The 27,053-nt window shown below is 35.7% G+C and overlaps 1 protein-coding gene across 1 annotated transcript; it reads right to left on the minus strand.

The window, feature by feature from the left end:
• Positions 1 to 2,576: 2,576 nt before the first annotated feature.
• Positions 2,577 to 26,847, minus strand: LOC144448896 (carboxypeptidase D-like). The gene is made up of 25 exons (XM_078139239.1): positions 25,982 to 26,847; positions 23,012 to 23,154; positions 20,548 to 20,717; positions 19,324 to 19,502; positions 18,127 to 18,303; positions 16,751 to 16,942; positions 15,999 to 16,276; positions 14,629 to 14,731; positions 14,194 to 14,336; positions 13,196 to 13,362; positions 12,225 to 12,652; positions 11,150 to 11,319; positions 10,802 to 10,899; positions 10,261 to 10,501; positions 9,748 to 9,856; positions 8,888 to 9,090; positions 8,343 to 8,464; positions 7,896 to 8,091; positions 7,154 to 7,289; positions 6,491 to 6,637; positions 5,560 to 5,688; positions 4,844 to 4,908; positions 3,990 to 4,121; positions 3,161 to 3,452; positions 2,577 to 2,992 (listed from the first exon to the last, which is right to left on the minus strand). Exons 1-25 carry the CDS (start codon positions 26,820 to 26,822, stop codon positions 2,751 to 2,753), a joined length of 5,103 nt encoding a protein of 1,700 aa, XP_077995365.1. The 5' UTR covers positions 26,823 to 26,847; the 3' UTR covers positions 2,577 to 2,750.
• Positions 26,848 to 27,053: the final 206 nt, after the last annotated feature.

Here is a 27,053-nt window from a genome sequence, read left to right on the forward strand (position 1 = left end):
ATTCTATCTGAATAACAGTCAAAACCCTGGATTCTATCTGAATAACAGTTTAAAACCTGGATTCTATCTGAATAACAGTTAAAACCCTGGATTCTATCTGAATAACAGTTTAAAACCTGGATTCTATCTGAATAATAGTCAAATCTCTGGATTCTATCTGAATAACAGTTTAAAACCTGGATTCTATCTGAATAACAGTTAAAACCCTGGATTCTATCTGAATAACAGTCAAAACCCTGGATTCTATCTGAATAACAGTCTAAAACCTGGAGTCTATCTGAATAACAGTCAAAACCCTGGATTCTATCTGAATAACAGTCTAAAACCTGGAGTCTATCTGAATAACAGTTAAAACCCTGGATTCTATCTGAATAACAGTCTAAACCCTGGACTCTATCTGACTAACAGTTAAAACCCTGGATTCTATCTGAATAACAGTCTAAACCCTGGACTCTATCTGAATACCAGTCAAATCTCTGGATTCTATATGACTTGCAGTCAAAACTGGTTTCCCTCTGAATAAAAGTCAGAACCCTGATTATGACTACATTTGAATAAATGTCAAAACCCTGTCAACATTTCACATCTCAGTGCAAGCCAAGGACTGCACATGTGAAACCTTTGGATGGAACTACCTGATTGGAAATCATATGGAATCATGCCGTCTTACTGACAATACAGGCAATATAATGACATTACCTTCTGTTGATATCTACTCAATCAGAATCACATTATCCACAATGAATTACACTTTGCCCACATTCTAACTTCAATAGTTGTTTTCTTACTAATCTACTGAATATTTGTGATTATTGCCATGCTGTCCGTTGACTTCGTTGCTATGGAAAATTATTACACAGTCATGGAATAACATCCAAAGAGGTGTGCCAACTTATGTAAATATAGAATAATAAAATAGCGTATGCCACTGCCATGTAACTGATTCTAGTGTATCATCATTGACTGACTGATATATCACTGGTTAGTGGATGTCATCACTAGCTGACAACTGGTGTAGATGAATGGAATGTGTACTAGTATGAGAAGACTAAGTATAGACACTCACAGGGTGTAGTTGAATGGAATGTGTACTAGTATGAGGAGCATAGACACTGTCACAGGGTGTAGATGAATGGAATGTGTACTAGTATGAGGCACATAGACAGTGTCACAGGGTGTAGATGAATGGAATGTGTACTAGTATGAGGAGCATAGACACACTCCCAGGGTGTAGATGAATGGAATGTGTACTAGTATGAGAAGACTAAGTATAGACACTCACAGGGTGTAGTTGAATGGAATGTGTACTAGTATGAGGAGCATAGACACTGTCACAGGGTGTAGATGAATGGAATGTGTACTAGTATGAGGCACATAGACAGTGTCACAGGGTGTAGATGAATGGAATGTGTACTAGTATGAGGAGCATAGACACACTCCCAGGGTGTAGATGAATGGAATGTGTACTAGTATGAGACACATAGACAGTGTCACAGGGTGTAGATGAATGGAATGTGTACTAGTATGAGGCACATAGACAGTGTCACAGGGTGTAGATGAATGGAATGTGTACTAGTATGAGGAGCATAGACACACTCCCAGGGTGTAGATGAATGGAATGTGTACTAGTATGAGGAGCATAGACAGTGTCACAGGGTGTAGATGAATGGAATGTGTACTAGTATGAGGAGCATAGACAGTGTCACAGGGTGTAGATGAATGGAATGTGTACTAGTATGAGGAGCATAGACAGTGTCACAGGGTGTAGTTGAATGGAATGTGTACTAGTATGAGGAGCATAGACAGTGTCACAGGGTGTAGATGAATGGAATGTGTACTAGTATGAGGAGCATAGACAGTGTCACAGGGTGTAGATGAATGGAATGTGTACTAGTATGAGGAGCATAGACAGTGTCACAGGGTGTAGTTGAATGGAATGTGTACTAGTATGAGGAGCATAGACACTGTCACAGGGTGTAGATGAATGGAATGTGTACTAGTATGAGGCACATAGACAGTGTCACAGGGTGTAGATGAATGGAATGTATACTAGTATGAGGAGCATAGACAGTGTCACAGGGTGTAGTTGAATGGAATGTGTACTAGTATGAGGAGTATAGACACTGTCACAGGGTGTAGATGAATGGAATGTGTACTAGTATGAGGAGTATAGACACAATCCCAGGGTGTAGATGAATGGAATGTGTACTAGTGTGAGAAGTATAGACACTCACAGGGTGTAGATGAATGGAATGTGTACTAGTATGAGAAGTACATTATACTCATACATTAACCACTGACAGTCAATTTCAATTTCGATGCATGAGAATTCAGCCACCAGGTATAACAGGTTAGAACATAACACAGTATCTGCATGGCAGTGTGTTAGAGTCATTACTGATCGATAACAGAAAACAAACCAAAACCTGACAACTAAAGCTATCCAAACAATCAGAAGTCATATATATACATACAAATACTACTATTATAATAGTAGTTACTATGGTTACAACATACACAAATTAAGTAAAAATTGAAATGAACATAAATTTTATATTTTTCTAATGGCGCATAATGAGATGGATACAGATTTGAGTAGAGAGATCAATAATAATAATTCATGTATTTATTTATGTGTGTAATTCACTACATCTATATATACATACAAGTTTTAGCAATTGCTCATAAATAACTTAATTATAAAAACACACAATGCATGCTATGCCTACAAACAGCTGATATCCTGTTTTTTAGTATTTTTTAAACATGATATCTTCTTCACTTTCTGATTCAGTTAAGTCTTTGTAGCCATTGTTCAGTAAAGTTTGTTTGGAATGGTAGTCTCTTAAAGCAAGGCGGTCGGCATATTCTTCTTGGTACATTTTTTCACCGTCCAGACGATAAAATCCGTGTTTCCGGCGATCCATTTTTTTGAACTTGCAAACTCTCCATAGAATAATTACCATTAAAACTACTAAGGCAACTCCGGTAGCTGGAAGAATAAAAAAAAATTATGTAAATTCAGGAAAAGTTTTTTTTAAAGCAGTCGACATGTACTTCATCTTGAACAATGGGAAATAGCTAATTGATAATTATGGTGTCTGATGTCTGCAGTAGTAACACACTTCAACAGCTGTGTGAAAAGGACTGTACAACTCACCTGTGATTAGCGCAAACATTGCGGTTGGCAGTCCGAATAAACCAGATGTTGCCTTTAACATAAAATCCACTTTCCCCACTTTGCCATGAGGTGGTATTTCTACAAATTTGACTTGATGCATATACCCTTTGGCTGTCACTGTCACAGAATATTTGCCAGGCATTAATAACCTCCAGTAATCTCCATACTTCGAAGAAGTCACAACATGTGGGTGTCCGTCTATGTAAATCTCGGCATTTTCAATACCATGACCTTGTTCATTTCGAACATACCCTTTCACTCCACTGTGGACCTGCAAAGATTGACATCAAGAGTTTGTATGATTGATGATGAAAGTATTCAATGCAAAAGCTGTTCTCACTGATTTTTAAGCTTTAGAGAAATATAGTATGTGACTTCCAACACAGAGTAGTTGGAACATGGTTTCTCTAGACCTGCATTTGGAGTGGTCTCTTAGGCAGCGCCCTCAGTGGCAGTGGCGAGAGGATGAGTAACCGAGACTAGTATCAAACCAATATTTTAACTAATACAGTCCCCAAAACACAACTATTTTTAAAAATACAGCAACAGATTTCTTTCCTGTACATTAATAATACTACAGTCCAACATCACAAGATAAAAAATATGTAATACACTCTAAAATGGCAGTTTCATAAGCACTCTATGATCTCTGTGAATAATGGGTTACATTGTCAAAATCATCTTGCATAATGAGTGTCATCTTAATCCAACCCCTATTTATATGCAGAGAAGGCCTTTAAGTTGTCTTATATACCTGTTTTATCATTGCAATCAATGCCAGACTGTGGTCCTTCCAGAGTAATCTTACCTGTTCTATCATTGCAATCAATGCCGGACTGTGGTCCCTCCAGAGTTGTCCTAACTCATCTTCAAATGGATATTTACAGCAACCAGTGTAAACTGAGATTTCAAAACAGTTGCTGTAATCATAGTTGAAGTCCTAAACATGAAAAATAACAGAAAATTCTGTACTTCACGTCTTTCCATGAAAAAAAGAAGCTTTGATAAAAATCATACTGACTGAACACCAATGTATACATTTCTGCTTCCATTGCAGTTGTTAGTTGAATGACACAAATGTCATACTGAAAACCAGGAAATTTTCACTAAAGACTTATTTTTGCTTATTTCGCTGCACACCAAAGATGCAAAAATAAGTAGTGACTAAAATGCCTTCTTGTACGTGAACACAGTGTACCAGTCTGGTAAATTTAGTAAAAATTAGTCTTTGAGAACTAGCTGAAGACTCTAAAATTGAAAAATATTCTAGTAGATAAAATATCTGGATTTACAATATATTGATGATGGTGATATTGTGTGGTGTAAAGAATTGGGGTTCTTTTATTTGCATATTCAAAGTTTTGAAATTTCATTGGATGTAGGACTTATAATGGTGGTGTCAACTAATTATTTTGTCAATCACATATGATATGAATTCAAGCCTGCACACACACTCACACTGAAACACATCCATCCAACCACACACACACACACACACACACACTCTCTCTCTCTCTCTCTCTCTCTCTCTCTCTCTCTCTCTCTCTCACCCAGCGATACACATCCACCCACCCACACACACACCCACACACACACACACACACACACACACACACACACACACACACACACACACACACACACACACACACACACACTTACCTGCATACTACCAATTGCACTTCTCCAAGCTGCTCCATTGATGATACCATTTTGAAATTCTTCACCTATTACAATTTGATAAAACAAATTACACATTTATGTAAATTAACAAAAGCTTTGCATTACTAGAAACGTAAGTTTAGTTCTGTCTTTGTCAAGAGTTATGGTAACTAGGGATTTCAATGCCCACATTTTGAATGCTTACTTCCTTGCTTGTCCAGTCTGTATGGAGCTATCCATTTCCCATATCGCATAGTGTAAGGAGGACCTCTCATTTTAGGACACAAAAAACGAACACAGCCAATATCGCACACAGGCATTGTATCCACAATTTCATAATCATCTTGGTAAAAAAGTTGTTCTGAGTGAGGTAATGGCTGCTATGTTGTTTTTGTATCTGATTAGAAACACTTGCTTTTCATGCACCAAAGACACACACTCCTTCATCTTGCCAAGCCCAGGAACACCCCAACCAAATTACACACCAAGGCACTTTGACAACCCATACTATCATAGTAATAATCCATACAATATGAAGCCAATTACTCCAGTCTTTGTTGAATTTACATTGTTATATACATAATGTATAAACAAAAATAAACAACAACAACAACAACAACAACAACACATGATATGTTTCTTTTGTGTACATCCACAGTAATTGTATGTAAACATGCACAAAACAAAACTACAAAACAACAAATGATATCTCTTACTTGTGTTCTTACCAACTTGATCAGGACATGCTGGAAGACCTAAAGACATACTAGGATGCTTTGACGCATACACTGATGACAAGTACTTCAGGATGTCATTGTCTGTAGTAGGGTTCGCTCCTGCAAGGTCTACAACAAACAAATAATGTATTACCATACCCATGCGTAAGCCAAAATATGGACTGTTATACCCTGGTTGTTCTACGTCACAACAACATGTGTCTACATCACTGATTCTGCTGTGTTTAAAATATGAGTCAAAACGTTCAAATTGCTATTACTTTTCCTGATTTTTCTTTGATATTACTGGCACTGGTATACTTATGTTGTTCTCCAATATTTTTCTTCATTCAGTTTGGAAATAAATGTGACCTAAAGGTTTTGTCACTACTTGTCTAGCGACTTGTAGTGGCAAAGCCCCCTTAGATCACTCATATTTTCCTTGGCTGAACAAAGAAAAATACTGGGAATAACATGTATGTAGTTTCAGAACACTTAACTGTAAAATCTACAAATAAACATTGTATTAAAGTAGATAGTTTCAGAACAATTAATTTCTGTTTGTAAAGATTGGCTTTGATCAACTGATTAGAAAATATCATAGCTAACTTTTGACTTAATCAGGCTGTGCCAAATGGGCTATTGAGGGCGCTGTTTACCTGTATGCTCACTCAGGTGAAATACTCTCATTTATTTGGTGCCGGTGGATGATTTTGTCGGACAGTAAGAAATACCTCCTGATTGGGGCAAATGTTTATCCCTAATTGGGATTAATTTTAGTATTCCAATCAGGATGGATGACCTTTGCCAGCATAAGTTCAAATAATAAACAACACTGTCTAAACAAAGTCTATGGAATTGTGGAATCATGGGTATGAGGTAAAGCATAGTTAAGTATTGTAGCCCATTGAGCAATGTATCAATCTCTTACCTGGATGACTGCTAGCATCATAAGGATATGTAGTAACCAGTGTACCACCATACAATGCTACTGACAATACAAAGGGTCGTTCTGATATCCATTTCTCCACAGCTTTAGTTTCTTGGCCTGTACTGGTTGATTCATTGTCAAATTTACCTGTATACAGAAAGCAGAATGTATTGTCAAAGTTAGGCATGGTACTGTCAAAGTTAGGCATGGTACTGTGTAATGCAATGTGTTGTCCCTTTACTTGTTTGATGGACAACTTAACAAGTGTGTAGTTTATCACAGAATTCACATCATAATATGTATATCGGTACAATCATGATGAGTGTGAATTTTTTTTTTTTTTTTTTTTTTTTTGGGGGGGGGGGGGGGCTCCTGGTGTAATAACTTGAATAGTCAGGTATGATCATCACAAGGAGCTCACATGTGTTATGTTGCATGCAAAGCATGGGTGACTCTGGGATTATAGCATGTGGACTAGACTTGATACTTCCACAGCTACATGATATGAAGCATGCAACATAGCCCTGTCACTTAGTCCAAAACCCATGCTATATCAATTCCCTAACTGTTCAATACCCCTGTATCTCAATGTACTTACTTGTAAAATCCCACGCTATATCAATTCCCTTGCTGTTCAATGCCCCTGTATCTAAATGTACTTACTAGTAAAATCCCACGCTATATCAATTCCCTTGCTGTTCAATGCCCCTGTATCTCCAACACACACTCCTTCCTCAGCTTTCTGACCACCATCAGGGTTAACAGATGGAACTATGTGGATAGCTGTGTTGTCCACTAACTGTTTTAAAACAGAAAGGCAAATGCAATCATGTCATTTGTTATCAATGTTTGGTTGGAGTCTAGGGTTCCATTCTCAAACAAAAGCCACTCAGTTTTGTATGATATATAATATGATTTGATTTTCTGATACATGGCATATAATATATAAATGATTTTATGATAAGTTATATGATATATGTAAGACCAAAAAAAAAAGAGAATTGTTTCTGGTCAGGACATTTTGTCTAAAGTGGTGAGACGATTCTCAACAAACCTGTCACTCAATCTACTATTTATGACAGTTACTGTTCTTTATATTTAGTACTTTAGAGCAAGTATGTATGTAGGGCAGATGTCATTTGCTTGTTCATGATTGGCTCTGTTTTGGGGGGCCTTAGGTGAATGACAAATCACCATTATATGATTTAAGTCTATTTATTGGTACTGTGTATGTAACACTTCATGACTTGAGCAGAGTTCTTGTAGGGCTGTTGCACAGAATGAGTTCAGCAAAGTATCTAAGGACTGGCCTATTCATTGATTTGTAAGTGTATGAGTATAATAGTGTATCATATGTAAGTACTTTCTCATCAAAATTTTGAAGTAGCCAATGAAATTAGCTCACCTTTGTTACCCAATCATCTTTGCCGTAACTGTACACAAGGTGCTCACATAAAGCTAATAACAGTTCTCTGCCCACCACTTCATTGCCGTGTAGATTAGCAACAAATTTCATCTCTGGTCGTCCTGGATGAGATTTGTCAGCATCACCACTCACTTTCAGAGCCCACAATTGTCTATAGTCAGTAGACTGTCCTATCCTGTAAATAGATAATGGTAGTTTGTAATATTATTACAGACAGTCTATACTAGCAACCTGCAGATTCCAAATCGGCCAATGTAACCATTCGCCCATCACAACTCCTCATGAATGTGTGTATATTTTGACTTTATTTTGAGACAACACAAAATTCTAATTTTTACTCAGAAACAAAAATGCAGATGGGTGTCTGTTAATAGAAGTGTATTTTGATTTTTTTGGAGACAAAATAAGACAATAATGTCTACTTACGAATAAAGGTCTGTGATATTTGGATATGATGCATCCAGCTGTCTCAGCAGTTTTTCCATCTCATCATAGTCGTGATATTTCAGTTCTCTTTCTTTGGATAACTGCATTGTAACTTTTTGTAGCTGTTGACAAAAAACACACATTACCATCATGTTGAAAACAAATAGTATTATAAAACCATAAAGAGTCCGGTAAAACAACACGCCTAGGAAATAAATGTTTCTGGTCACCAGTATTAAATCTCAAAACCAATGTCTACCTTTATTATTGGAAAGGAAATCATGCCAACAGTTCATTTATGTATAATTATGTATATTATGCCTACCATTCAATTTGTTGTTGTTGCAATATTCAAAATTCCCGGTATCTGTAATTATAACATTTTACCTTATGCTGGATAAAAGGTCTGACTAATTCTCATATGTTTTCATGTAAGTGTACCATCACATATCATGGTACCTTACCTGTTTTTAGTGAGAGAACCTGGGACTGAATCATTGGCCTTCATAATGAAAATTGTGTTTTCAAGTAGCATGGTACCTTACCTGTTTTTCATTGACATGTACAATTTTAGTTAGTGAGGTATATCCTGGTACAGATGCTGTAACTCGATATAGTCCTGGTGCTAACACTTGGTGGAATGTGGATGTAGATGGGTTCACAGCTATTTTGGCAGAATGGCCCAACACAGTAACAGTGGCTGTTGGAAGCTTGTTACCCTGAGCATCTAAAACGGTTCCATGAATACCTAGAAACAAACACAGACACATTAATTTCAACTTGAAGGTTGCTTTATTTTCATGCTGAAATCCTCTAGGTGGATTAGTACATGTAGTTAGTGGTAGTGCATAGAATTAGTGCAAGTCTACACTGTTTCTTCCCTAGCTTGCCTCGTGAACAGTAGCGACTCAGGTCATGAAAACTTTCATAAAGTTTCAGGTGGCAATGATCTGCCATTCTTTGAAAGAGCTGAAAAATGACATTTTTATGGTCTAATACCTTATAAGTACAATAAGTACAAGAGGCGACTGTATCTCAATCCCCCATAAATTCAGAAATTTGTGGAATGGTGCCCTAGTGTTTAGTTGTTGAAGCAAGGAAAACCTGTGATGTTCTGCAAGGTCAAGCTGAGCATCACCCTTCTTACATGTAGACCCAGTTAATTTTTAATAAAACCCAGTCAATGCTTGGTGGGTTTCAAACCCACACTGTAGAGGTAAGAGGCGTACGAGTTGATTGCTCAATAACCAGTTGATCAGTACTATTATTACATCATCATTTCAATAGTGAAAAGGTATATTTGGAATATTCATGCCGAAATTCATTCTCAATAAAAACAGTACCATTCTGAATAGCACTGCTATGTCTGAATTGAAATTCTACGTTGTGTTAAAGACACCTTTACCTTGATTAGCAGATTCTATAAGTTGTAGAATAGGTTCCAAGTTGTCTTGCCAGATTGGTGTCAAGTCCTCAACTGGTGGGTATTTACAACAGGAAACATGTGCTGTGATCTGGTCACAAAGAAAATGTACATAATTTACATATTGTCAGATACTGAGCAGATGTTCTAGATCTATCGGATTCTCATTTGTGCTCTGCAGATGTAATTCTAATTTGTCATGTAGGAAATTTACATATTGACAGATATTGAACAGATGTGCTAGATCTATCGGATTCTCATTTGTGCTCTGCAGATGTAATTCTAATTTGTCACTTAAGGTAATTTACATATTGACAGATATTGAGCAGATGTTCTAGATTTATCAGATTCTCTTACCATCAGTATTTGTTCCTCTATGTACAGATAATCCTGTAGTGTGTTATTGGTTTCTATCCAATCAGCACCATGTGCAATTCCTAATTTACATGTTGACAGATAGTGAACAGATGTTCTAGATCTATCAGATTCTCTTACCATCAGTATTTGTTCCTCTACATACAGATAATCCTGTAGTGTGTTATTGGTTTCTATCCAATCAGCACCATGTGCTATTCCTCCATCAAAATGATACCCTCTACAAATAAGACCATCTTCAAGTATGTGATTTTCACTGACATAACGTGACGCCAGATATTGGAAATTGATTTCATCTTCTGTGACTACACCATTGATCAGTGGTGTAGATGCTGTAGTCCTTGGCTTGTCCATTGGGTACCTGGAGGTTAAGAAATGAATTTCACCAAAACTATTCATCAGCTTTGTAGATCAAATGACTTATGCAGGTTATAATATATATACAGTTATAATTTTAGCATTGAGCTTTCTATCTGTCTTGGTTGACAATCCTCATAAGAATGACAAATTCCATAGTTACAACTGACCACTAGGTGGCAGTATGATCAGCCATTTGTAGATGTAGTTTGATGTCCCTGTCTCTGTTGATTTTGGGATAAGTTGATGACAATAAACCATAGCCTACATTTATCCATTGAATAATTAATATCTATATACATACCTAACCCAGAGTCCACCAGCTTCGATGCTGAGAACAAGTGGAAATTCATGGAAAGCGAACAAATCCTGGAGTGCCATGACTTCTGGTCTGTCTGACAACTGAAAACAAGATAAAGTGTAATTGAAGAAATTACATTCATGTCAATTTTTAAATTTATTTCAGTATATTGACTCAATTTAGCTAGGTTTGATACAATGTATTCTGTTGTCAATACTGACTTAGCTAGGTTTGATACAGTGTATTCTGTTGTCAATACTGACTTAGCTCGGTTGGATACATTATAATCTATTTCAGCAGTCACTTAGCTTGGATTCTCTGTGCTAATTACCATATTCATGCAATTCTCACCTGTTCACCTGATGTACTGAAAACATTTGCAAGGTTTGAGCCTTTGTATTCTGTTCCCTCACAGTCTAAAACCTGTGCATCTTCAAAGCCATCCAAATCAATAGCTGGTATGATGTGTATGGAGACAGAATTCAGAATTGCCTTGATTCTCTTGTCTCCTTGTTTGTAGCCTGTAATTAAAAGTCAAGAATTTACTTTGTGGTTAAGGACCGTATAGGGAGCATGACTCCAATTCAGAATTCTTTTCACCTGCCTATATCATTTCATTTCTGTATGTCTCTGCTTTTTATTCATTTATAGTATTTTATATGCTATACCAAGAGAGTTTCTGTATATTTATAAAATTTTCCACCGACATAATTTCCATCACTATCCACTTAGAGATGTATTTTTTGTTGTTATAACTAATACCCCAAATTTGTCTATGAACGTTTGATCCATGGACTTTGATAAGTTCCTCGGGATCTATTTCCATGGCCCTCACAAGAATTCTGTTTTGTATTACTTTCAAAGAATTTATATTTTGTTTTAATTTTCTGGTGGAATATATTTCAATTCAGTTTAATTTTATTATTTTATTTATTCATTTATTATAATTTTGTATCCTGTAATGATGTGTCATAATGATATATCAAGCTTTCAGATGAGGAAGGTGCTGAGTACCAAAATTTAACGATCAATGTAAATACAAGCTTGTTCACACATATATTGCCATGGTAACACATCACACTGTCATGGTAATGCATTACATTGTCATGGTAACACATCGCAATACCAACTCATGTTGGTAACACATCATATTGCCAAAGTAACACATTACTATGCCATTGTAAAAAACAATTATTGTAACATATACTACCATGGTAACACATCACACTGTCATTGTAACAGACTGTAAGTATATTGCCATGGTAACACATCACACTGTCAGTGTAACACGAAATATTGCCATGGTAACATAATATTGGCACTGTTACATATCATTTTGCTAACTCACAAATGGTAAAATCACAATTTACCAAATGTCTTATTATTTATTGACACAATATCATCTTTTATTTGGGAGTGGACCTACCTTCACAAAGATGTCTGATAATTCTCAGCAGGATTTCCCGACCAACTGGTTCTTCTCCCAGCAAACCACCAATCAATGCAACCACAGGTTTCTGTACATCATCCTTGGCTGATATAATTAAGTCCAGCATTTGATAGTTTTTCACAGTTTTACCGAACGTTGTCACTTGTGTTATATTACTAAACTGGGTAGAATAATCCATAATTTGACTAATAAGTTCAAGATTTGACGTGTATTTAGTGAAATTTTGTGGCAGGTTAAAATCATGTAAGGTGGCCCAATCCTCTTCGTGATCAGTGGAACCTTCCTCCTCGTGTTCATCTGTATCCAATTCTGGTTGCACTGATGACTGTATGGATCGCAATGTGAAATTGACCTCGGTGGCCAGCCCATCTGTCACTTCTACTCCAGTAGTATCATTCATATATCTGTGATACAAAGACGAGGAGGAAAACAAGAACAGATTAAAAACAAAGAATGCTACTTATTAAATAAAAACAAGAACTTTGTGGATATGTATGAATCTACTAATACAGTACCATTTAAGTTTCTTGTTTCTATCTATCTATCTATCTATCTAATATTTTTATATAGCGCCAAATATCCAAAGAAAACAATGTTCAGTGGCGCTTAGAGTTAGAAAGGAGATGAAAAAGCTCTCTGAAATATGTGGGTTTTCAAGCGTCTTTTGAAAATGTTAACATTGGGAGAGGTTTTAATATCCAGGGGTAGACAGTTCCAAAGTTCAGGAGCTGCTGAAGAGAAGGAGCGGCGACCATAGGAAACCAGATTCCATTTGGGTGTATGCAGAAGGCATTAATCTGATGAACGAAGAGTGCGTAATGAAGAACGAGGTGTAATTAGGTTCTTGAGATATTGTGGAGAGATTCCATTTAGGGCTTTATAAGTGAAGAGCAGAAGTTTGAAAACAATGTTTAAGTATTAACCTTCCCATATTATCTGTCACTTACCCATCTAAGGAGGCTGTAACTTTGTATGTTCCTGGTACAAGTAATCTCCAGTAGTCTCCACACTCTGCTGTTATCACATCATGGTCTACACCGTCCACATGTATAGTAGCATTAGATAGGCCTTCTCCTCCCTCAGATGTTACAAAGCCCTTCAAACCTTTGTGAACCTATGAAAGACAAACACAACATCAGAGATACGACTTACAGGTTAATTCTCAATAACAATTACTATGTTCACATTACGGGGACCAGAGTTGACTGGAGTCCGTCTTTAAGTCATGAAAACTGATGTAATGGTTATTGAGCTGCAATCAGAATGGATATTTCATATGTGCTATACATCTTAGTCACACTCTACGTTCTACAAACAAGAATCTGTTGGTAACAACAATTTACAGACAAATCATCTATGGAGGTCGTTCATTCTCATGTCACCCCCAAACTATGGAACTCTTTGCCACTTGACATTCGCCAAGCCTCCAGCTCTGGATTGTTTCAAAACAAAACTGAAGACTTATTTGTTCACCAAAGCCTATGGTGTGCTTTAGCCATTCAGTGCTACTGAACAGAACATTGCTCTGGATATCAGTGCTATAGAAATATGATTGATTAGACCTGATTTCAATGGACAGGCAACCACTGAGAATCACAAGATCAACCGGGACTGGATTCAACCCAAATTTCAAATTTCACACCTAAATTTAAGCTGGCTCAATACCTACTTAAGTTAACCACCTGCTTGCAGTTGTACTGGCACTAACCTAGCTCAACTCCCGGCTAACTTAACATGTTCACACTTTTTTTTTTAAATTCAAAAGTCAACTCTACGACAGCTTAAAGTGTGCAGCGTGAACCCCTGATAATATTCTGTGTTAAAGTGTTCATAATCTTCTTCTGTTTCATTCATTTTTACATAGCCATTTAAAAATTCACAAGTCAGTTGTCAAACCAACTTCAAAAATGTCATGCCATTACTATGATTTTGATATATCACTTACTTGTTGTATATAAACCACAAGAGGAAGTTCATTGTCATCCCAGAAACCTTCTAGTTTTTTCTCCTTGGGATATTTGACACAGCCCATTTCAATAGTTATTTCAAAACAATTACTGTGCAAATAGTTCCAATCTTGCATTCCACCTGTACAGATAAATCAGATATATGAGAAACAAAGTCACTAAAATGATATTGTAATCAACAAGTACTTCTGAATCAATTATTTTCTTTTCAGGAATCATCATGGGAGAGATCAGAACATGGTTATTTTTCTTTTAGAAATACAACTGCTGACATCAGACCGTGAACGAACGGAAACTGTTACAAACAGGGAAAGTAAACAAATGAATTGGATTAATAACAGTTGGCTCAGCTCCACTGGTTAAACCATAGATTCTACGTGTAGGGTCTATGTAGGGTCTATGGTTAAACTTACCAGCAACACTGTACCAGGCTGCTCCATTGGTTATACCATCTTCAAACGTTTCTTCTGGATACATGTCAGGACACGGATGACCTAAATGCATGGTTGGATGAGCCTATAGAGAAAAAAATGTAATTTCTTTGATTTCACTGCACAAAACCAATGAAACCCTGGGGATAAAATTTGTCTTCTGGCAGTCTGTTCTCCTGTACGTAAGCAATTTGTCTATGCAAGGTCCCTAAAGGCACTCCAAGTTCCTACTTTACAAATGTAAATACAAGTATGATTGCCAAATGCATTTACATGTAAGATGGTAAATCACTTATCCACATACATTACAAGCCGTGTTGCCAACCTCGTGAGGAGAGAGTTAGGAGTTAGGGTTTTGACACCTGTATGAACTGGGTTAGTGTTACACAAACATGATAAAGCAGATATCATTGTCAAAGGTTTCACTTATGTAGTTTTGTTAATTTGTTCTTTGATAATAACAGATACAGTTGAGTTCAGTGCAGTGCTTGTTTAATACATTTGTGGGTGCAGTCCTTTTTGTGTACCGAAAAACAAGAGTTGTGGTCACTACATTAGCTTTTGAAAATTCCACATTCAAACCACCATGTTGAATGTGGCTTTTTTGCTTGATGTCAGAGTTGACTTTGAGTAGAAAGTCTTTCATAATCATGTATACACCTGCTTGAAAACAACCCCCCCCCCTCCCTCCAACCCACCAGTAACCTCTGACTGCCAAATGTGCTATTGTTCTCAATTCAGGCAAAATGGCTGAACAGGTGTCCAACCTGAGAGGGGTATAGATAACATGAAGTGTAACTGTATAGGAATGTGAGCTACAAAGCAAGACCAAGACATGCCCCTGTGAAAGTGAAACCATTGATGCTTACTACATGTGTGTTGTACCTTTGATCTTAGACATTATATCAACTTTTTTTTTTGATGTTGTACAGAGTGCTAGTGGCCAGAAGTGTTTATTGATTAATAAACATACTATGCTGTGCTATTCACCCCTAGTTTATAATACTGGCTAGTGTCGGACCTCAACATGCACATTGGTGAATCGGACAAATTCTGCCAATAGGCCTTTCCAAAATTTGCCACGGTGGCGCTCTACTTCCTGTCTGTGTGTACCTTGGGGGTATAGGTTACTTGGTTAATCATAGAGCACTGCTGCTTTCCTCGATGGCTGCACAATACGAAAAACATCCCTGATTTACACTTCTACAGAATACAAGGAACAAAACTCTTAAGAAATGGTACAAAGAGGTGATGATACCCCCAATTCGAGCGAGGGCGCTGTATTCTCAATTTCCAGTTTGCGGTGTGGAATAGCCTATTTATCACATCTCTACTTTCTCTACTTTACTTACCTGAGAATAGCTTTCAGTGAGTTGTCTAAAGATAGCATCATCAGGACATTTACTGTATTTACTCCTACCATTCTTAGTATCATCAAAGGGATAATTAGCAACTAATGAACCACCATGTAGATTAGCTGACAGTACAAATGGAAAAAATTTGATCCATTGCATCACAGCATGAGTTTCCTTCTGGATACTTCCTTCGGACACACCAAACTGATCTGGGAAGTTTCTATTCAAATCTATCCCGTTGGCATTGGCCCTTCCGTCAACACCAACTTTGTCACCTATAAACCGACAAGTATAATAATCAGAACTTTTAGCTTTACATAATTGCCTATTTTTTAACATAACTTTTCATCATCGCTTGATTTTAAGTAACTACATGACATTTTTACCGATCTAAAAAGTCCTAATATTGAACATTTTTCAACTGTAAGTCCCGCTGATGTATGCTACAAAGACTGAATACTGTCACCAGCCTAACTATATGAATATGTACCAGTACACATTCATTCATACATACATACATACATACATTCATACATACATACATACATACATACGTACATACATACACACACACACACACATACATGCATACATACATACATACATACATGCATACATACATACATACATACATGCATACATACATACATACATACATACATACATACATACATACATACACACATACACACAGGCACACACATACACACACTTCTCCATATATCCATATAAAATGGAGAAACATTTACCTTCACGAGATTTTTCATGTCCATCTGGGTTCATACTTGGCATGATATGAATCCTAGTAGAGTCAACCAAAGCTTTCACCTCTGATACTTGGTCATAGTTTTCACACAGTAGCTGAATTAAGAGCAGTAACATCTCTCGTCCTACAACTTCATTACCATGCATGTTTCCGATATACTTGAATTCCGGTTCTCCTGTAGATTTCAACATAAATGTATTCATTATACATTTTATGTCAACATAATCATTATATATACAACCCATAACACCAAGAAGGTAAAGCATTTTCTGCATGTACCACAATCGTTTATAGCATCCAAATCAAGTGTAATAGTACACTGTTTCATTTGCTAATTGCCCACATTAGAAAGGTCACATGCTGGCCTTATAAATAAACCAACTGAAAAAGTATACTTTTACACTTTATATGATTGATATAAACAGGTGTATCACAAAGAGAAAGTGCTTTACTTCAGTGTTATCTGTTTTAATATGAATGCCATAAATGAGTGTAGCACACAGAGAAAGTGGTTTACTTCAGTGTTAGTAGTTGTAACAGAATACAATACAATAAAATAAAAGTTTAGGAGTTATTTTATCATACATTAGCAGGATACAGTGCATAATGAAGTACATCAACATCCACTTCATGTACACCTGGGTTATCAGTAATTTCAAGAACCAATAGAAATACAACATATGAAGTACATCAACATCCACTTCATGTACACCTGGGTTATCATTAATTTCAAGAACCAATAGAAATACAACATATGAAGTACATCAACATCCACTTCATGTACACCTGGGTTATCAGTAATTACAAGAACCAATAGAAATACAACATACGAAGTACATCAACATCCACTTCATGTACACCTGGGTTATCAGTAATTTCAAGAACCAATAGAAATACAACATATGAAGTACATCAACATCCACTTCATGTACACCTGGGTTATCAGTAATTTCAAGAACCAATAGAAATACAACATATGAAATACATCAACATCCACTTCATGTACACCTGGGTTATCAGTAATTTCAAGAACCAATCGAAATACAACATATGAAGTACATCAACATACACCATGTACACCTGGGTTATCAGTAATTACAAGAACCAATCGAAATACAACATATGAAGTACATCAACATACACCATGTACACCTGGGTTATCAGTAATTACAAGAACCAATAGAAATACAACATATGAAATACATCAACATACACTTCATGTACACCTGGGTTATCAGTAATTACAAGAACCAATAGAAATACAACATATGAAATACATCAACATACACTTCATGTACACCTGGGTTATCAGTAATTTCAAGAACCAATAGAAATACAACATGTGAAATACAACAATACCTGCTTCATGTACACCTGGATTATCAGTAATTTCAAGAACCAATAGATCCCTATTCTGGACAGACTGTCCAATGGAATACAGTCTTGTGATGTCAGGATAATCTCTAGCATATTTGGTCATGAAATCCACCATTTCTCCATGATTGTGGTGCTCAAATACGATTGGTTCAATAATTTCTGAAAAAAATATAAAATTAGAAAATGTTAAAAAGACAATTGAAATATTGGTGGTTCAATAATTTCTGAAAAAAAATGAAATAAAAAAATGTTAAAAAGACAGTTGAAATATTGTGGGTTCAATAATTTCTGAAAAAAAATGAAATTAAAAAATGTTAAAAAGACAATTGAAATATTGGTGGTTCAATAATTTCTGAACAAAAATGAAATTTAAAAATGTTAAAAAGACAATTGAAATATTGGTGGTTCAATAATTTCTGAATAAAAATGAAATTTAAAAATGCTGAAACGACAAAAGACAAGTGTACTGCTGATACACCATATGTGACGCATGCTGTTAAGGGCTTTCCTTTTGTGTAATTCTATTTTTCAGAAATCTAAAAAGCATACTTAAATCTGTCCACATGTTACCATTTGATTCATGTATTAATAGCTTTCTAACTGTCAACACAGTAGGCTAGACATCTGACTTTTCCCTGAATGTATATGTGTATTATCTACAACCCTTCATTATTATATTATCAACATAAATGGTATCGCCATATGTAATTCTTGTAACCTGAAAACAGATTTTTTTTAAAATTACCACTTTGGTACATCATAAAAATTAACAATCGTCTAGTCAACCCCGTGACTCAAGGCATTAATTGTGGTTCAACCCCATGGTGAGCGAAACACAAACGGTGCATGTCAGTAGTAATCCATCACAAATTGATGGGATGTCGTCATCGCTGATTAATATTCATTTGATACAGTTGTTTTGACTATGTCCAATGTCCAACCAGGACTCCACCTCCTTTTAGTTCATTTTCACTTTCTACCATGAGGTAAAACGCTACTACGGATACATTCAAATAGTTTCATTCACTGTGTAGAATTTTCAATGAAACTTAATTTTATGGGTACAAATTAACAATGATTTGATTCCTTGTTCAACATCATGAGTTCTGTTGGTCTGGTCATGAGAACCTTAATTAAGTAAGGCTGCCCTTACAGGTACCAAGAACTTATTATACAAACCTTCATCGTCACTGATGTAACTAGCATCAGAATCCTCATAAGCATCATTGACTGATCTCTTATGAAGCTCTTTTAACAATTTTTCTAACTTGTCTCTGGCTGTATTTCTTGTTAATTTGAAGTTTACTTCTGTAACTGAGTCATCTATCACCGTCACAGTCTTTGTAACAGAGTCATATCTGTAAGAAATAATGACAAGATGTGGGTCAGTATTAATAATTCTATTTTGATTTTAAGTTAGATGTCTTAATTTGGCAATAAAATATTGTAAAAATATATACATACACATGTAATTGATGTTTACAACATCAGGAATTGATATAATGAACACATTTAAACACCTGAAACACAATCTAAATTACTTTTTATTTTGTGAAATGGGGCTTTGCAAATCATCCCGATTGTCACTGAATGACAAGTTTCAGTCATAATTCATTGCAAAAAAGGGACACAATCATATCTATAAACATCTACCCAAAGGAACAAATCAGATTTATGCTAGGGAGTCTTATCCCCAATCTAACCTTAGTCCTGACTCCCTAGCTGGAATATAAATGTGTATCTATGAAGAGTCAGTCCATTCTTCAACAGTCAAAATAGTACATGTATGGTAATCATAGACTTAGCAGTTAATTTAATTACCATACAATGAATATAAACTCTTTTAAATTTTACTGTTACTTTGTTAATGAAACTATTCTCGGTTAAAATCAATTAAAAAATCTGGGGTCCTGTACAAATCAATGAAATAGAGGTGAAAATGATATCAAGATTTAGTCATTTTAGAATCCAATATGGCTGCTAGACACTGTTAACTCTATGGGGAAGTAAAAGATTGATGGCTTCCTTGAAAACAAGACGATGAACCCTTAACAGAAGGAGCAGAAACACACTTCCAGGACCAGAAACACACTTCCATAGGGCAAAGTTTTGGAGAGACTTGAAAATTTGATTTTGGGGGGAAATTTGTCCCCTCGAGGAGTATTTTACCTGAAATGATTATATTACACACAAGCCATCTTAAATGTGTTCGAACAAAAATATGGGAATTTGTATCCTGGTCGTTCTACATCACAACAACTCATGTCTATGTCACTGATTCTGTGGTGCTCGAAATATGAGTCACAACATTCAAAATCACAATATTCTCCTAATTTTTCAAAATTTACACTTCCACGTGTATAATCATACTAAATGTGATAACAAAGTACAAAATATTCTTACCCATCAGCTGTAGCTGTAATGGTGTAAGTACCTGGTACCAACAGCCTCCAATAATCACCAAAACTTGCCGTTTTAACATTGTGATCAATACCTTGTACACTTATTGTAGCATCAGGGATTGCAGATTCATCTATGCTGTCTAGGACAAAGCCTTTAACACCTTTATGAACCTACAAAAATTGTATAAATTATTAATATATTGACGTGTGTTTATTGTATGTAAACAGTTTCAAAAATATTCCAGTTGCAGCTAGTACAGCCCTATATATAATTCATAACACACACACACACACACACACACACACACACACACACACACACACACACACACACACACACACACACACACACACACACATAATATATTATGTATCTTTGTATCTCCATGTCACCTGATTGTCATTAATATTCCAGCACAGTAAATTGAACATTAATCACAGCAGGAAAGTCGGAAATTATGAATTCTAAATTTATATTGGAAATATGGACTACAACAGCTAGCTAGTACAGTCTGACACTCAGAGGTCAAGGCTGAGGGTACCATGCGAAATCAATTATCCTTTCCTGTCTATCAACTGTGTTAAAGGTGGCAATTTTATATTACACAACATTATGGTAACTTCATTACAGCATGAATTGTTACATAAACATCATTTTATCCAATAAACCATGTAAATTATTGATAATCTTTATTAAAGGGGCACAAGCTGAGTTTATCCATATTTGGGTGTAGTTTTTGCTGCATATTTAAAAGGTGCTCATAGCATTTGACTTACTGAAGCACACTTAACCACTACTCACAATCGACTGAACTCAAACCCGGCATCAAGATATAACCCGAAAATGATCAGATGATGTAATTTATTACATGTATGACTGTATCAAAAATGTTCAGAAAATCTGTATTATGCAATTAACTGTTCTATTGTAATCATGCCAGAAGACAATCAATCATAATGTTATTGTTATAGGAGACATGCATCAACATGAACAATACATACAATATACTGGAATGTGTTTTTAAAAAATTTGATTTAAGTATAATTTTCACTTGGATAATGTACTAAGCTTATGCCACTATAATAAAGTTATTTATCTAAACAAAGAAGACACATACATAGTTTCAATATTCCTTTTGTTGTATGATATATAAAATGTAAAATTTACAGAAATTTGAATATTCTAAACAAACAAACAAACAAACAAACAAACAAACAAACACAAAATAAATTTGAGTTGTAGCCACTCATTCTCTGGATCTACATAATTATTGTCGAATAATTAATATCGAATTCAACAACAATCTACAGCAACGCTGCTTTATCACTTTTTTTTATCGGACAGTTATGGTCAGGTGGCAGCTGGGCAGGACAAGAAAATCAATACATATGACAGAATACATGGCAGACACATACTGTACACAGGCTGTACATGACACTTGTATGATGAAAACTTTAACAGAATATAGAACAAAGAATTCGTGTTGTATAAATACATTGATAATCTGTATATCAAATTAATATAATACAAAAAGGACGGTTTTATGTCAATGTTGTTTTGACTGACAAAGTAAATGTGTGGGTATTACAGAAAATGGTTTTGTGTCAATATTGTCTTCTATTATATGGTTACCTTTTTTAATTACATAATACAGAAAATGGTGATATTATGTCAATGTTGTCTCGCATCACAAAGTACATGTATAGGTATTACAGAAAATAGTTGTGCGTCAATATTGTCTTGCATTGTATGGTTACCTTTTGAGAAAATGGTGATTTTATGTCAATGTTGTCTCACATGACAAAGTAAATGTATGGGTATTACAGAAAATGATTTTGCGTCAATTTTGTCTTGAATTCTGTAGTACTGTATGGTTAATTTTTGTAATTATGTAATACAGAAAATGATAATTTAATATCAATGTTGTCTTGATTGATAATTTATGATATTTGATCTCCTGTTGTACCTAGTAATATATTAATCAGAAATGACTCAACACAATGTTCAGACACCTGTTAATACTGTGGTGTCCTAAAAGACAGGAAATTTATCAGAATATTTTTGAGTGTTATGATGACTTTTGGAACGATATTTCTTGTATTCCTTTTTAATGTGTAAATGTATTGCTGTCTCAATTTTTTTTCCTGTCTGGGTTCATAAATCACTGTCGCATCAAGAATTGGCTGTTTTTGGATTGTACTACATTATTGGTAAATATTTTTCCCCCAACAAAAATACAACTCAAGCTATATCATAAAATCTCACGCAGTGATTTGACATATTTTTCTATCTACATAATTATCTTGTTTAAAAAACAGACAAGGAAATGAAATAATTTTTATGATTTAAATAAAACAATAATCATGGAAAATATCCTGGGATATGACATCGAGGCACCATTCTGAAGGCTGAACAATTTGGATAACTGATGTTCTACTAAATTAGGTATATTTAGATTAGTTACCTCTTCTAACAGCTGTAGTAGGGCTTCTTGGTTATTTTCCCATTCTTTGGATAATTCTGCTGGTAGTGGATACTTACAGCATGACAATTCCAATGTTAATTCAAAACAATTACTATGTACATAATTGTAGTCTTGCATACCTCCTACAGATGAGAGACACAATATATCAATAATTCATTAAAACAGTGATGTCAGGAACTTCAAGTTAGATGAAATATTTCATATGACATATTTCTATTTGCTGTGGTATGCTACTGACAAGATGATTTTAATTATCTAATACCTTTACAGGATATAAGGAGAAGAAAAGGCAGTAAAAAATGCTCTCAGCTAGATTTGAAGTTTGGCTATCAAAGATTGCAACTGCAATATTCAAACAACCAACTACTGTGGTATTCATGAGAATACCACCTTCTCTAACAACCAAACTGCATCTTTCGGGACGTCCAATCTAAATTTTAAATACTATTCACATGATAGGTCATGCTAACACACTAAAATTTAGTCCGGTTCTAAACAGTCCCATTACCTGGGACTAAAATTGTTGAGGGGCTTCGACCAAGCTGCTGGTCAGTCTAAACCTTAGAGCAGTTCTTGAACCGGACTAAACTGTCACTTGTGAAGGCTCCTCTGTAAACCTAATCTGATAAGAATCTTTTGTTTTCCTATTGTTCTCACTGTACTTTGAATTCTATATTTGTCACAATTTTGTATGGATATACATATAATACTCAAGTCTCTCAAACAAACAACTCACACAGTGACACTAACGATAAAAAGTAGAGCTGGTTACTGGTTTATACATACGTATTACATGTATAGCTAGGTTTTCATATTTTGTATTGAGATTGTAAACATTTCCTAGAAATATTTCAACATATGAAAAATTTCATGGAATGGCAATTTAGGATATGTCAGGTACACTGTAATTTGACCGACAGACAGTGAGAAGGGAAACTAGACACTACTTGTAAATAATTTATATGGTCGGCCTACTGTGACCTTTCACAACAGCTGAAAAATAGAAATGTGACAACTTGTGAGGATGTTGGTGGGAGTAATTTCCACGAAAAATAGCTTATTGAACTAAAATACATCCAGCATCAAAAACATGACTACAAAAGACAAATACATGTATATACATGAATTTTTTATATGTGCAGTTTGAGCCTGAGGTAATTACATGTATTGAAACTCTCATTGCTAAATCATCATTACTAAATGGTGACTTTTATGCAATCACATAACATATGAATACAGTAAAATGTACTTGTACAAACAAGAGTTAGCTAATGTTACATATTTATTACACCTGTGACTTGTTGTAGTCTTTACATGTACTATCTCTGGTTGTTGGTTTGTACAGTTAGAGGTAACAACAGCTAAAATGATGTAGGCTTAGTGTTTCACTCATGAATGTAACATGGCATTTATTACACACAATCAGACTAATTCTAATGCAAAAGAAACAATTACATAGGTGCCTTCCACAGTGGGGATGTAGAAGTAGTCAAGCTGAAATGTTGATTATCATTAGAAAATAAACAATTGCAGCCATTCAAATCATCAGTCATGTGTAAGTTCATTAGAAGCCTGTGTTTACTTTACTGTGAAAGAATAGCAGTGCTTATCAGTGTTCAATGTGATTGGGCAAAGGATCCTGCTGTGTCTGTTATGTCTGTGTTATTGATAGCCTAGAGTTGAAATATGTCTAGTTCTGTGTCAAAAACGTAATGTCCCTTGACTGAAAAACACCAAGCTTACTTCAGTTTAACCTTGGAGTAATTATACACTACAGTCAGTATAATTACTCCAAGGTTTAGCTATAAATTTGCAAGGATACAACATTTAGTCAATCAACTTTTTAAATCTGTCTATGGTTTAATACACTATATGTACATGTACTTCTGACAAGCATTTTATTTCCATGTGATCTATAGGATAATTCTTGGTTGTCTTGAATACAGGGCCCAGAGCCAAATTTCTACTGACCAGGTCTCTAAGTATTGTTTACTAATTAATGAACAATACTCAAACTATGCAATGTTGATATGTACAGACCATTATATTGAGGGGTCCTATTTATAAACTTTACGTAAGAGTAGGTGGTCAGAATGGGTAATAAAGTGTACATGTGTGAACTGATTGGAATCTCAGCACACAGAACATATTCTTGAAAACAAGCACCTAAGTAACTATTATGTGTTAGTGGAGTTGTGATGGTTTAATGGTTAGAGTGGCTGGTTTTAAATCTACAAGTTGTTGATACAAAACTGCCACCACTGCTATGTTTTGGAATAGCTAAAGTCATTACGCAGGATTTGAATGACACAATGCCTCAATCAACCCAGCTGTATTGCTGGGGATTTAATGGTAGGTTGCTATGACAGTGAAGAACAGGATCATCGATGGTCAAGTGTGATTTATATAGAGTTATGTAGGGTGGTGCCATTGTGAGTCAGTCCCTGTCTGCTCCATGGGTAGTCTGAGGCAACTCTGATTTGGTATATTTGGTCAGTTGGACATTTTCCTCACTCAGAAGTAAAGCAGGCCCTACACATTTTTGTGTAAGGAAATCCAAACGTTGTTTTAGTCCAAACAATTTTTTCCCTTCCCCCTGAACAAAATGTGTGGAATTATCAATAAACATTATATATATTTAATATATAATATCTCCCGCTTCATCAAACAGCAATCTGTCAAATCCCTTTGTAAGCTGTACAGCTTAGTATTTCAATGAGTAATAGGATTTTGAGTCGTTGTTCACAACTAATGTTTGACAATTCAACCACATGCATCCATTCAACCATAGACACATATGTTGTGTTGTGAACTGGGACTTGTCTCAGACTGAAACTTGTATCAAGTAGTATAATATCATTTATAAGTTGCTGAAGTCCTGAGGTGTTGCAAAACTATAGACAGTGGCCCTCCATTGTCTATGATAAAACCTATACAGCATGTACTTACCGTTTACATCATACCAGTGGGCACCATTGGTAATACCGTCTTGAAAGTGTTCATGGTTACAGTCAGCCTTTGATGTGTGCATGGTCTGATGTGCATTTGAGTATACATGTGCCAATCTTTTGAAGACATCGTCGTCTGGAGACAGACTGTTTTTCCCGGTCCTTGTGTGTTTCTTCGAGTCGTCATATGGATAACTCGCCACAACACTACCTCCATGGAAGTTACCTGACAACACGAAGGGATTATCCAGTATCCATTGCATCATTGCCCGGGTTTCCGGTTCGCGTTTACCTGTGGCCTCTTGTACGGGGAGAGGTGAAAACTGGTCTGGGAAGTTTCTGTTGAGATCAACACGGTGCGCATTCTCTCTCCCTTGTATACCACCACATGTACCCGCTTTTGCGGCTTCGAATCCATCTGGGTTCAAGCTGGGCATAATGTACACGGTCGTAGAATCAAGCAATGTTTTTATGCGACTATCTCGGTCATAATTCTTACACAAGTATTGAATTAAATATATAAGAACCTGTCGACTTATTACCTCATTTCCGTGCATATTGCCAACAAACTTTACATATGGTTCACCTGGCTCAGTCTCATTTGGTATATCAGTAAGCTTCATAACCCATAGCTCTCTGCCTTCGACACTTTTGCCAATTGTTTCCAGCTTGGCTATATGACTATACTCTGCAGCATATTTCTTTAAAAGACTCGTTAGTTCGTCATAATGATAATATTTCGTTGTGTCTATATCACTACTTCTTGTGTATGCTGTCTGAACACACTGTAAATATAGCAATGAAAGCCCTACATACAGAAAACACGCTCGTGTTGTGAACATCGTCCACGTATCCACTTTCGACGCCATTTTCCCTTTACCCTTCCTGGTCTCCTCGTTCAGTATGCAACTTTCAGAGTGTAAACGAAACGTTCCAATAATCCGCCCACAAACATGTCTGGTCCGATATGCTCACAATATTGAGAATATAAGGTCCGGTAACAGTAGGAATTTGAACTTTAACCACACAGGTTGATATGATCTAACTAAAATATACAGCTGTAAACACTTTGA

Source organism: Glandiceps talaboti, chromosome 18 (assembly GCF_964340395.1).
Source record: "Glandiceps talaboti chromosome 18, keGlaTala1.1, whole genome shotgun sequence".
Taxonomy (NCBI): domain Eukaryota; kingdom Metazoa; phylum Hemichordata; class Enteropneusta; family Spengelidae; genus Glandiceps; species Glandiceps talaboti.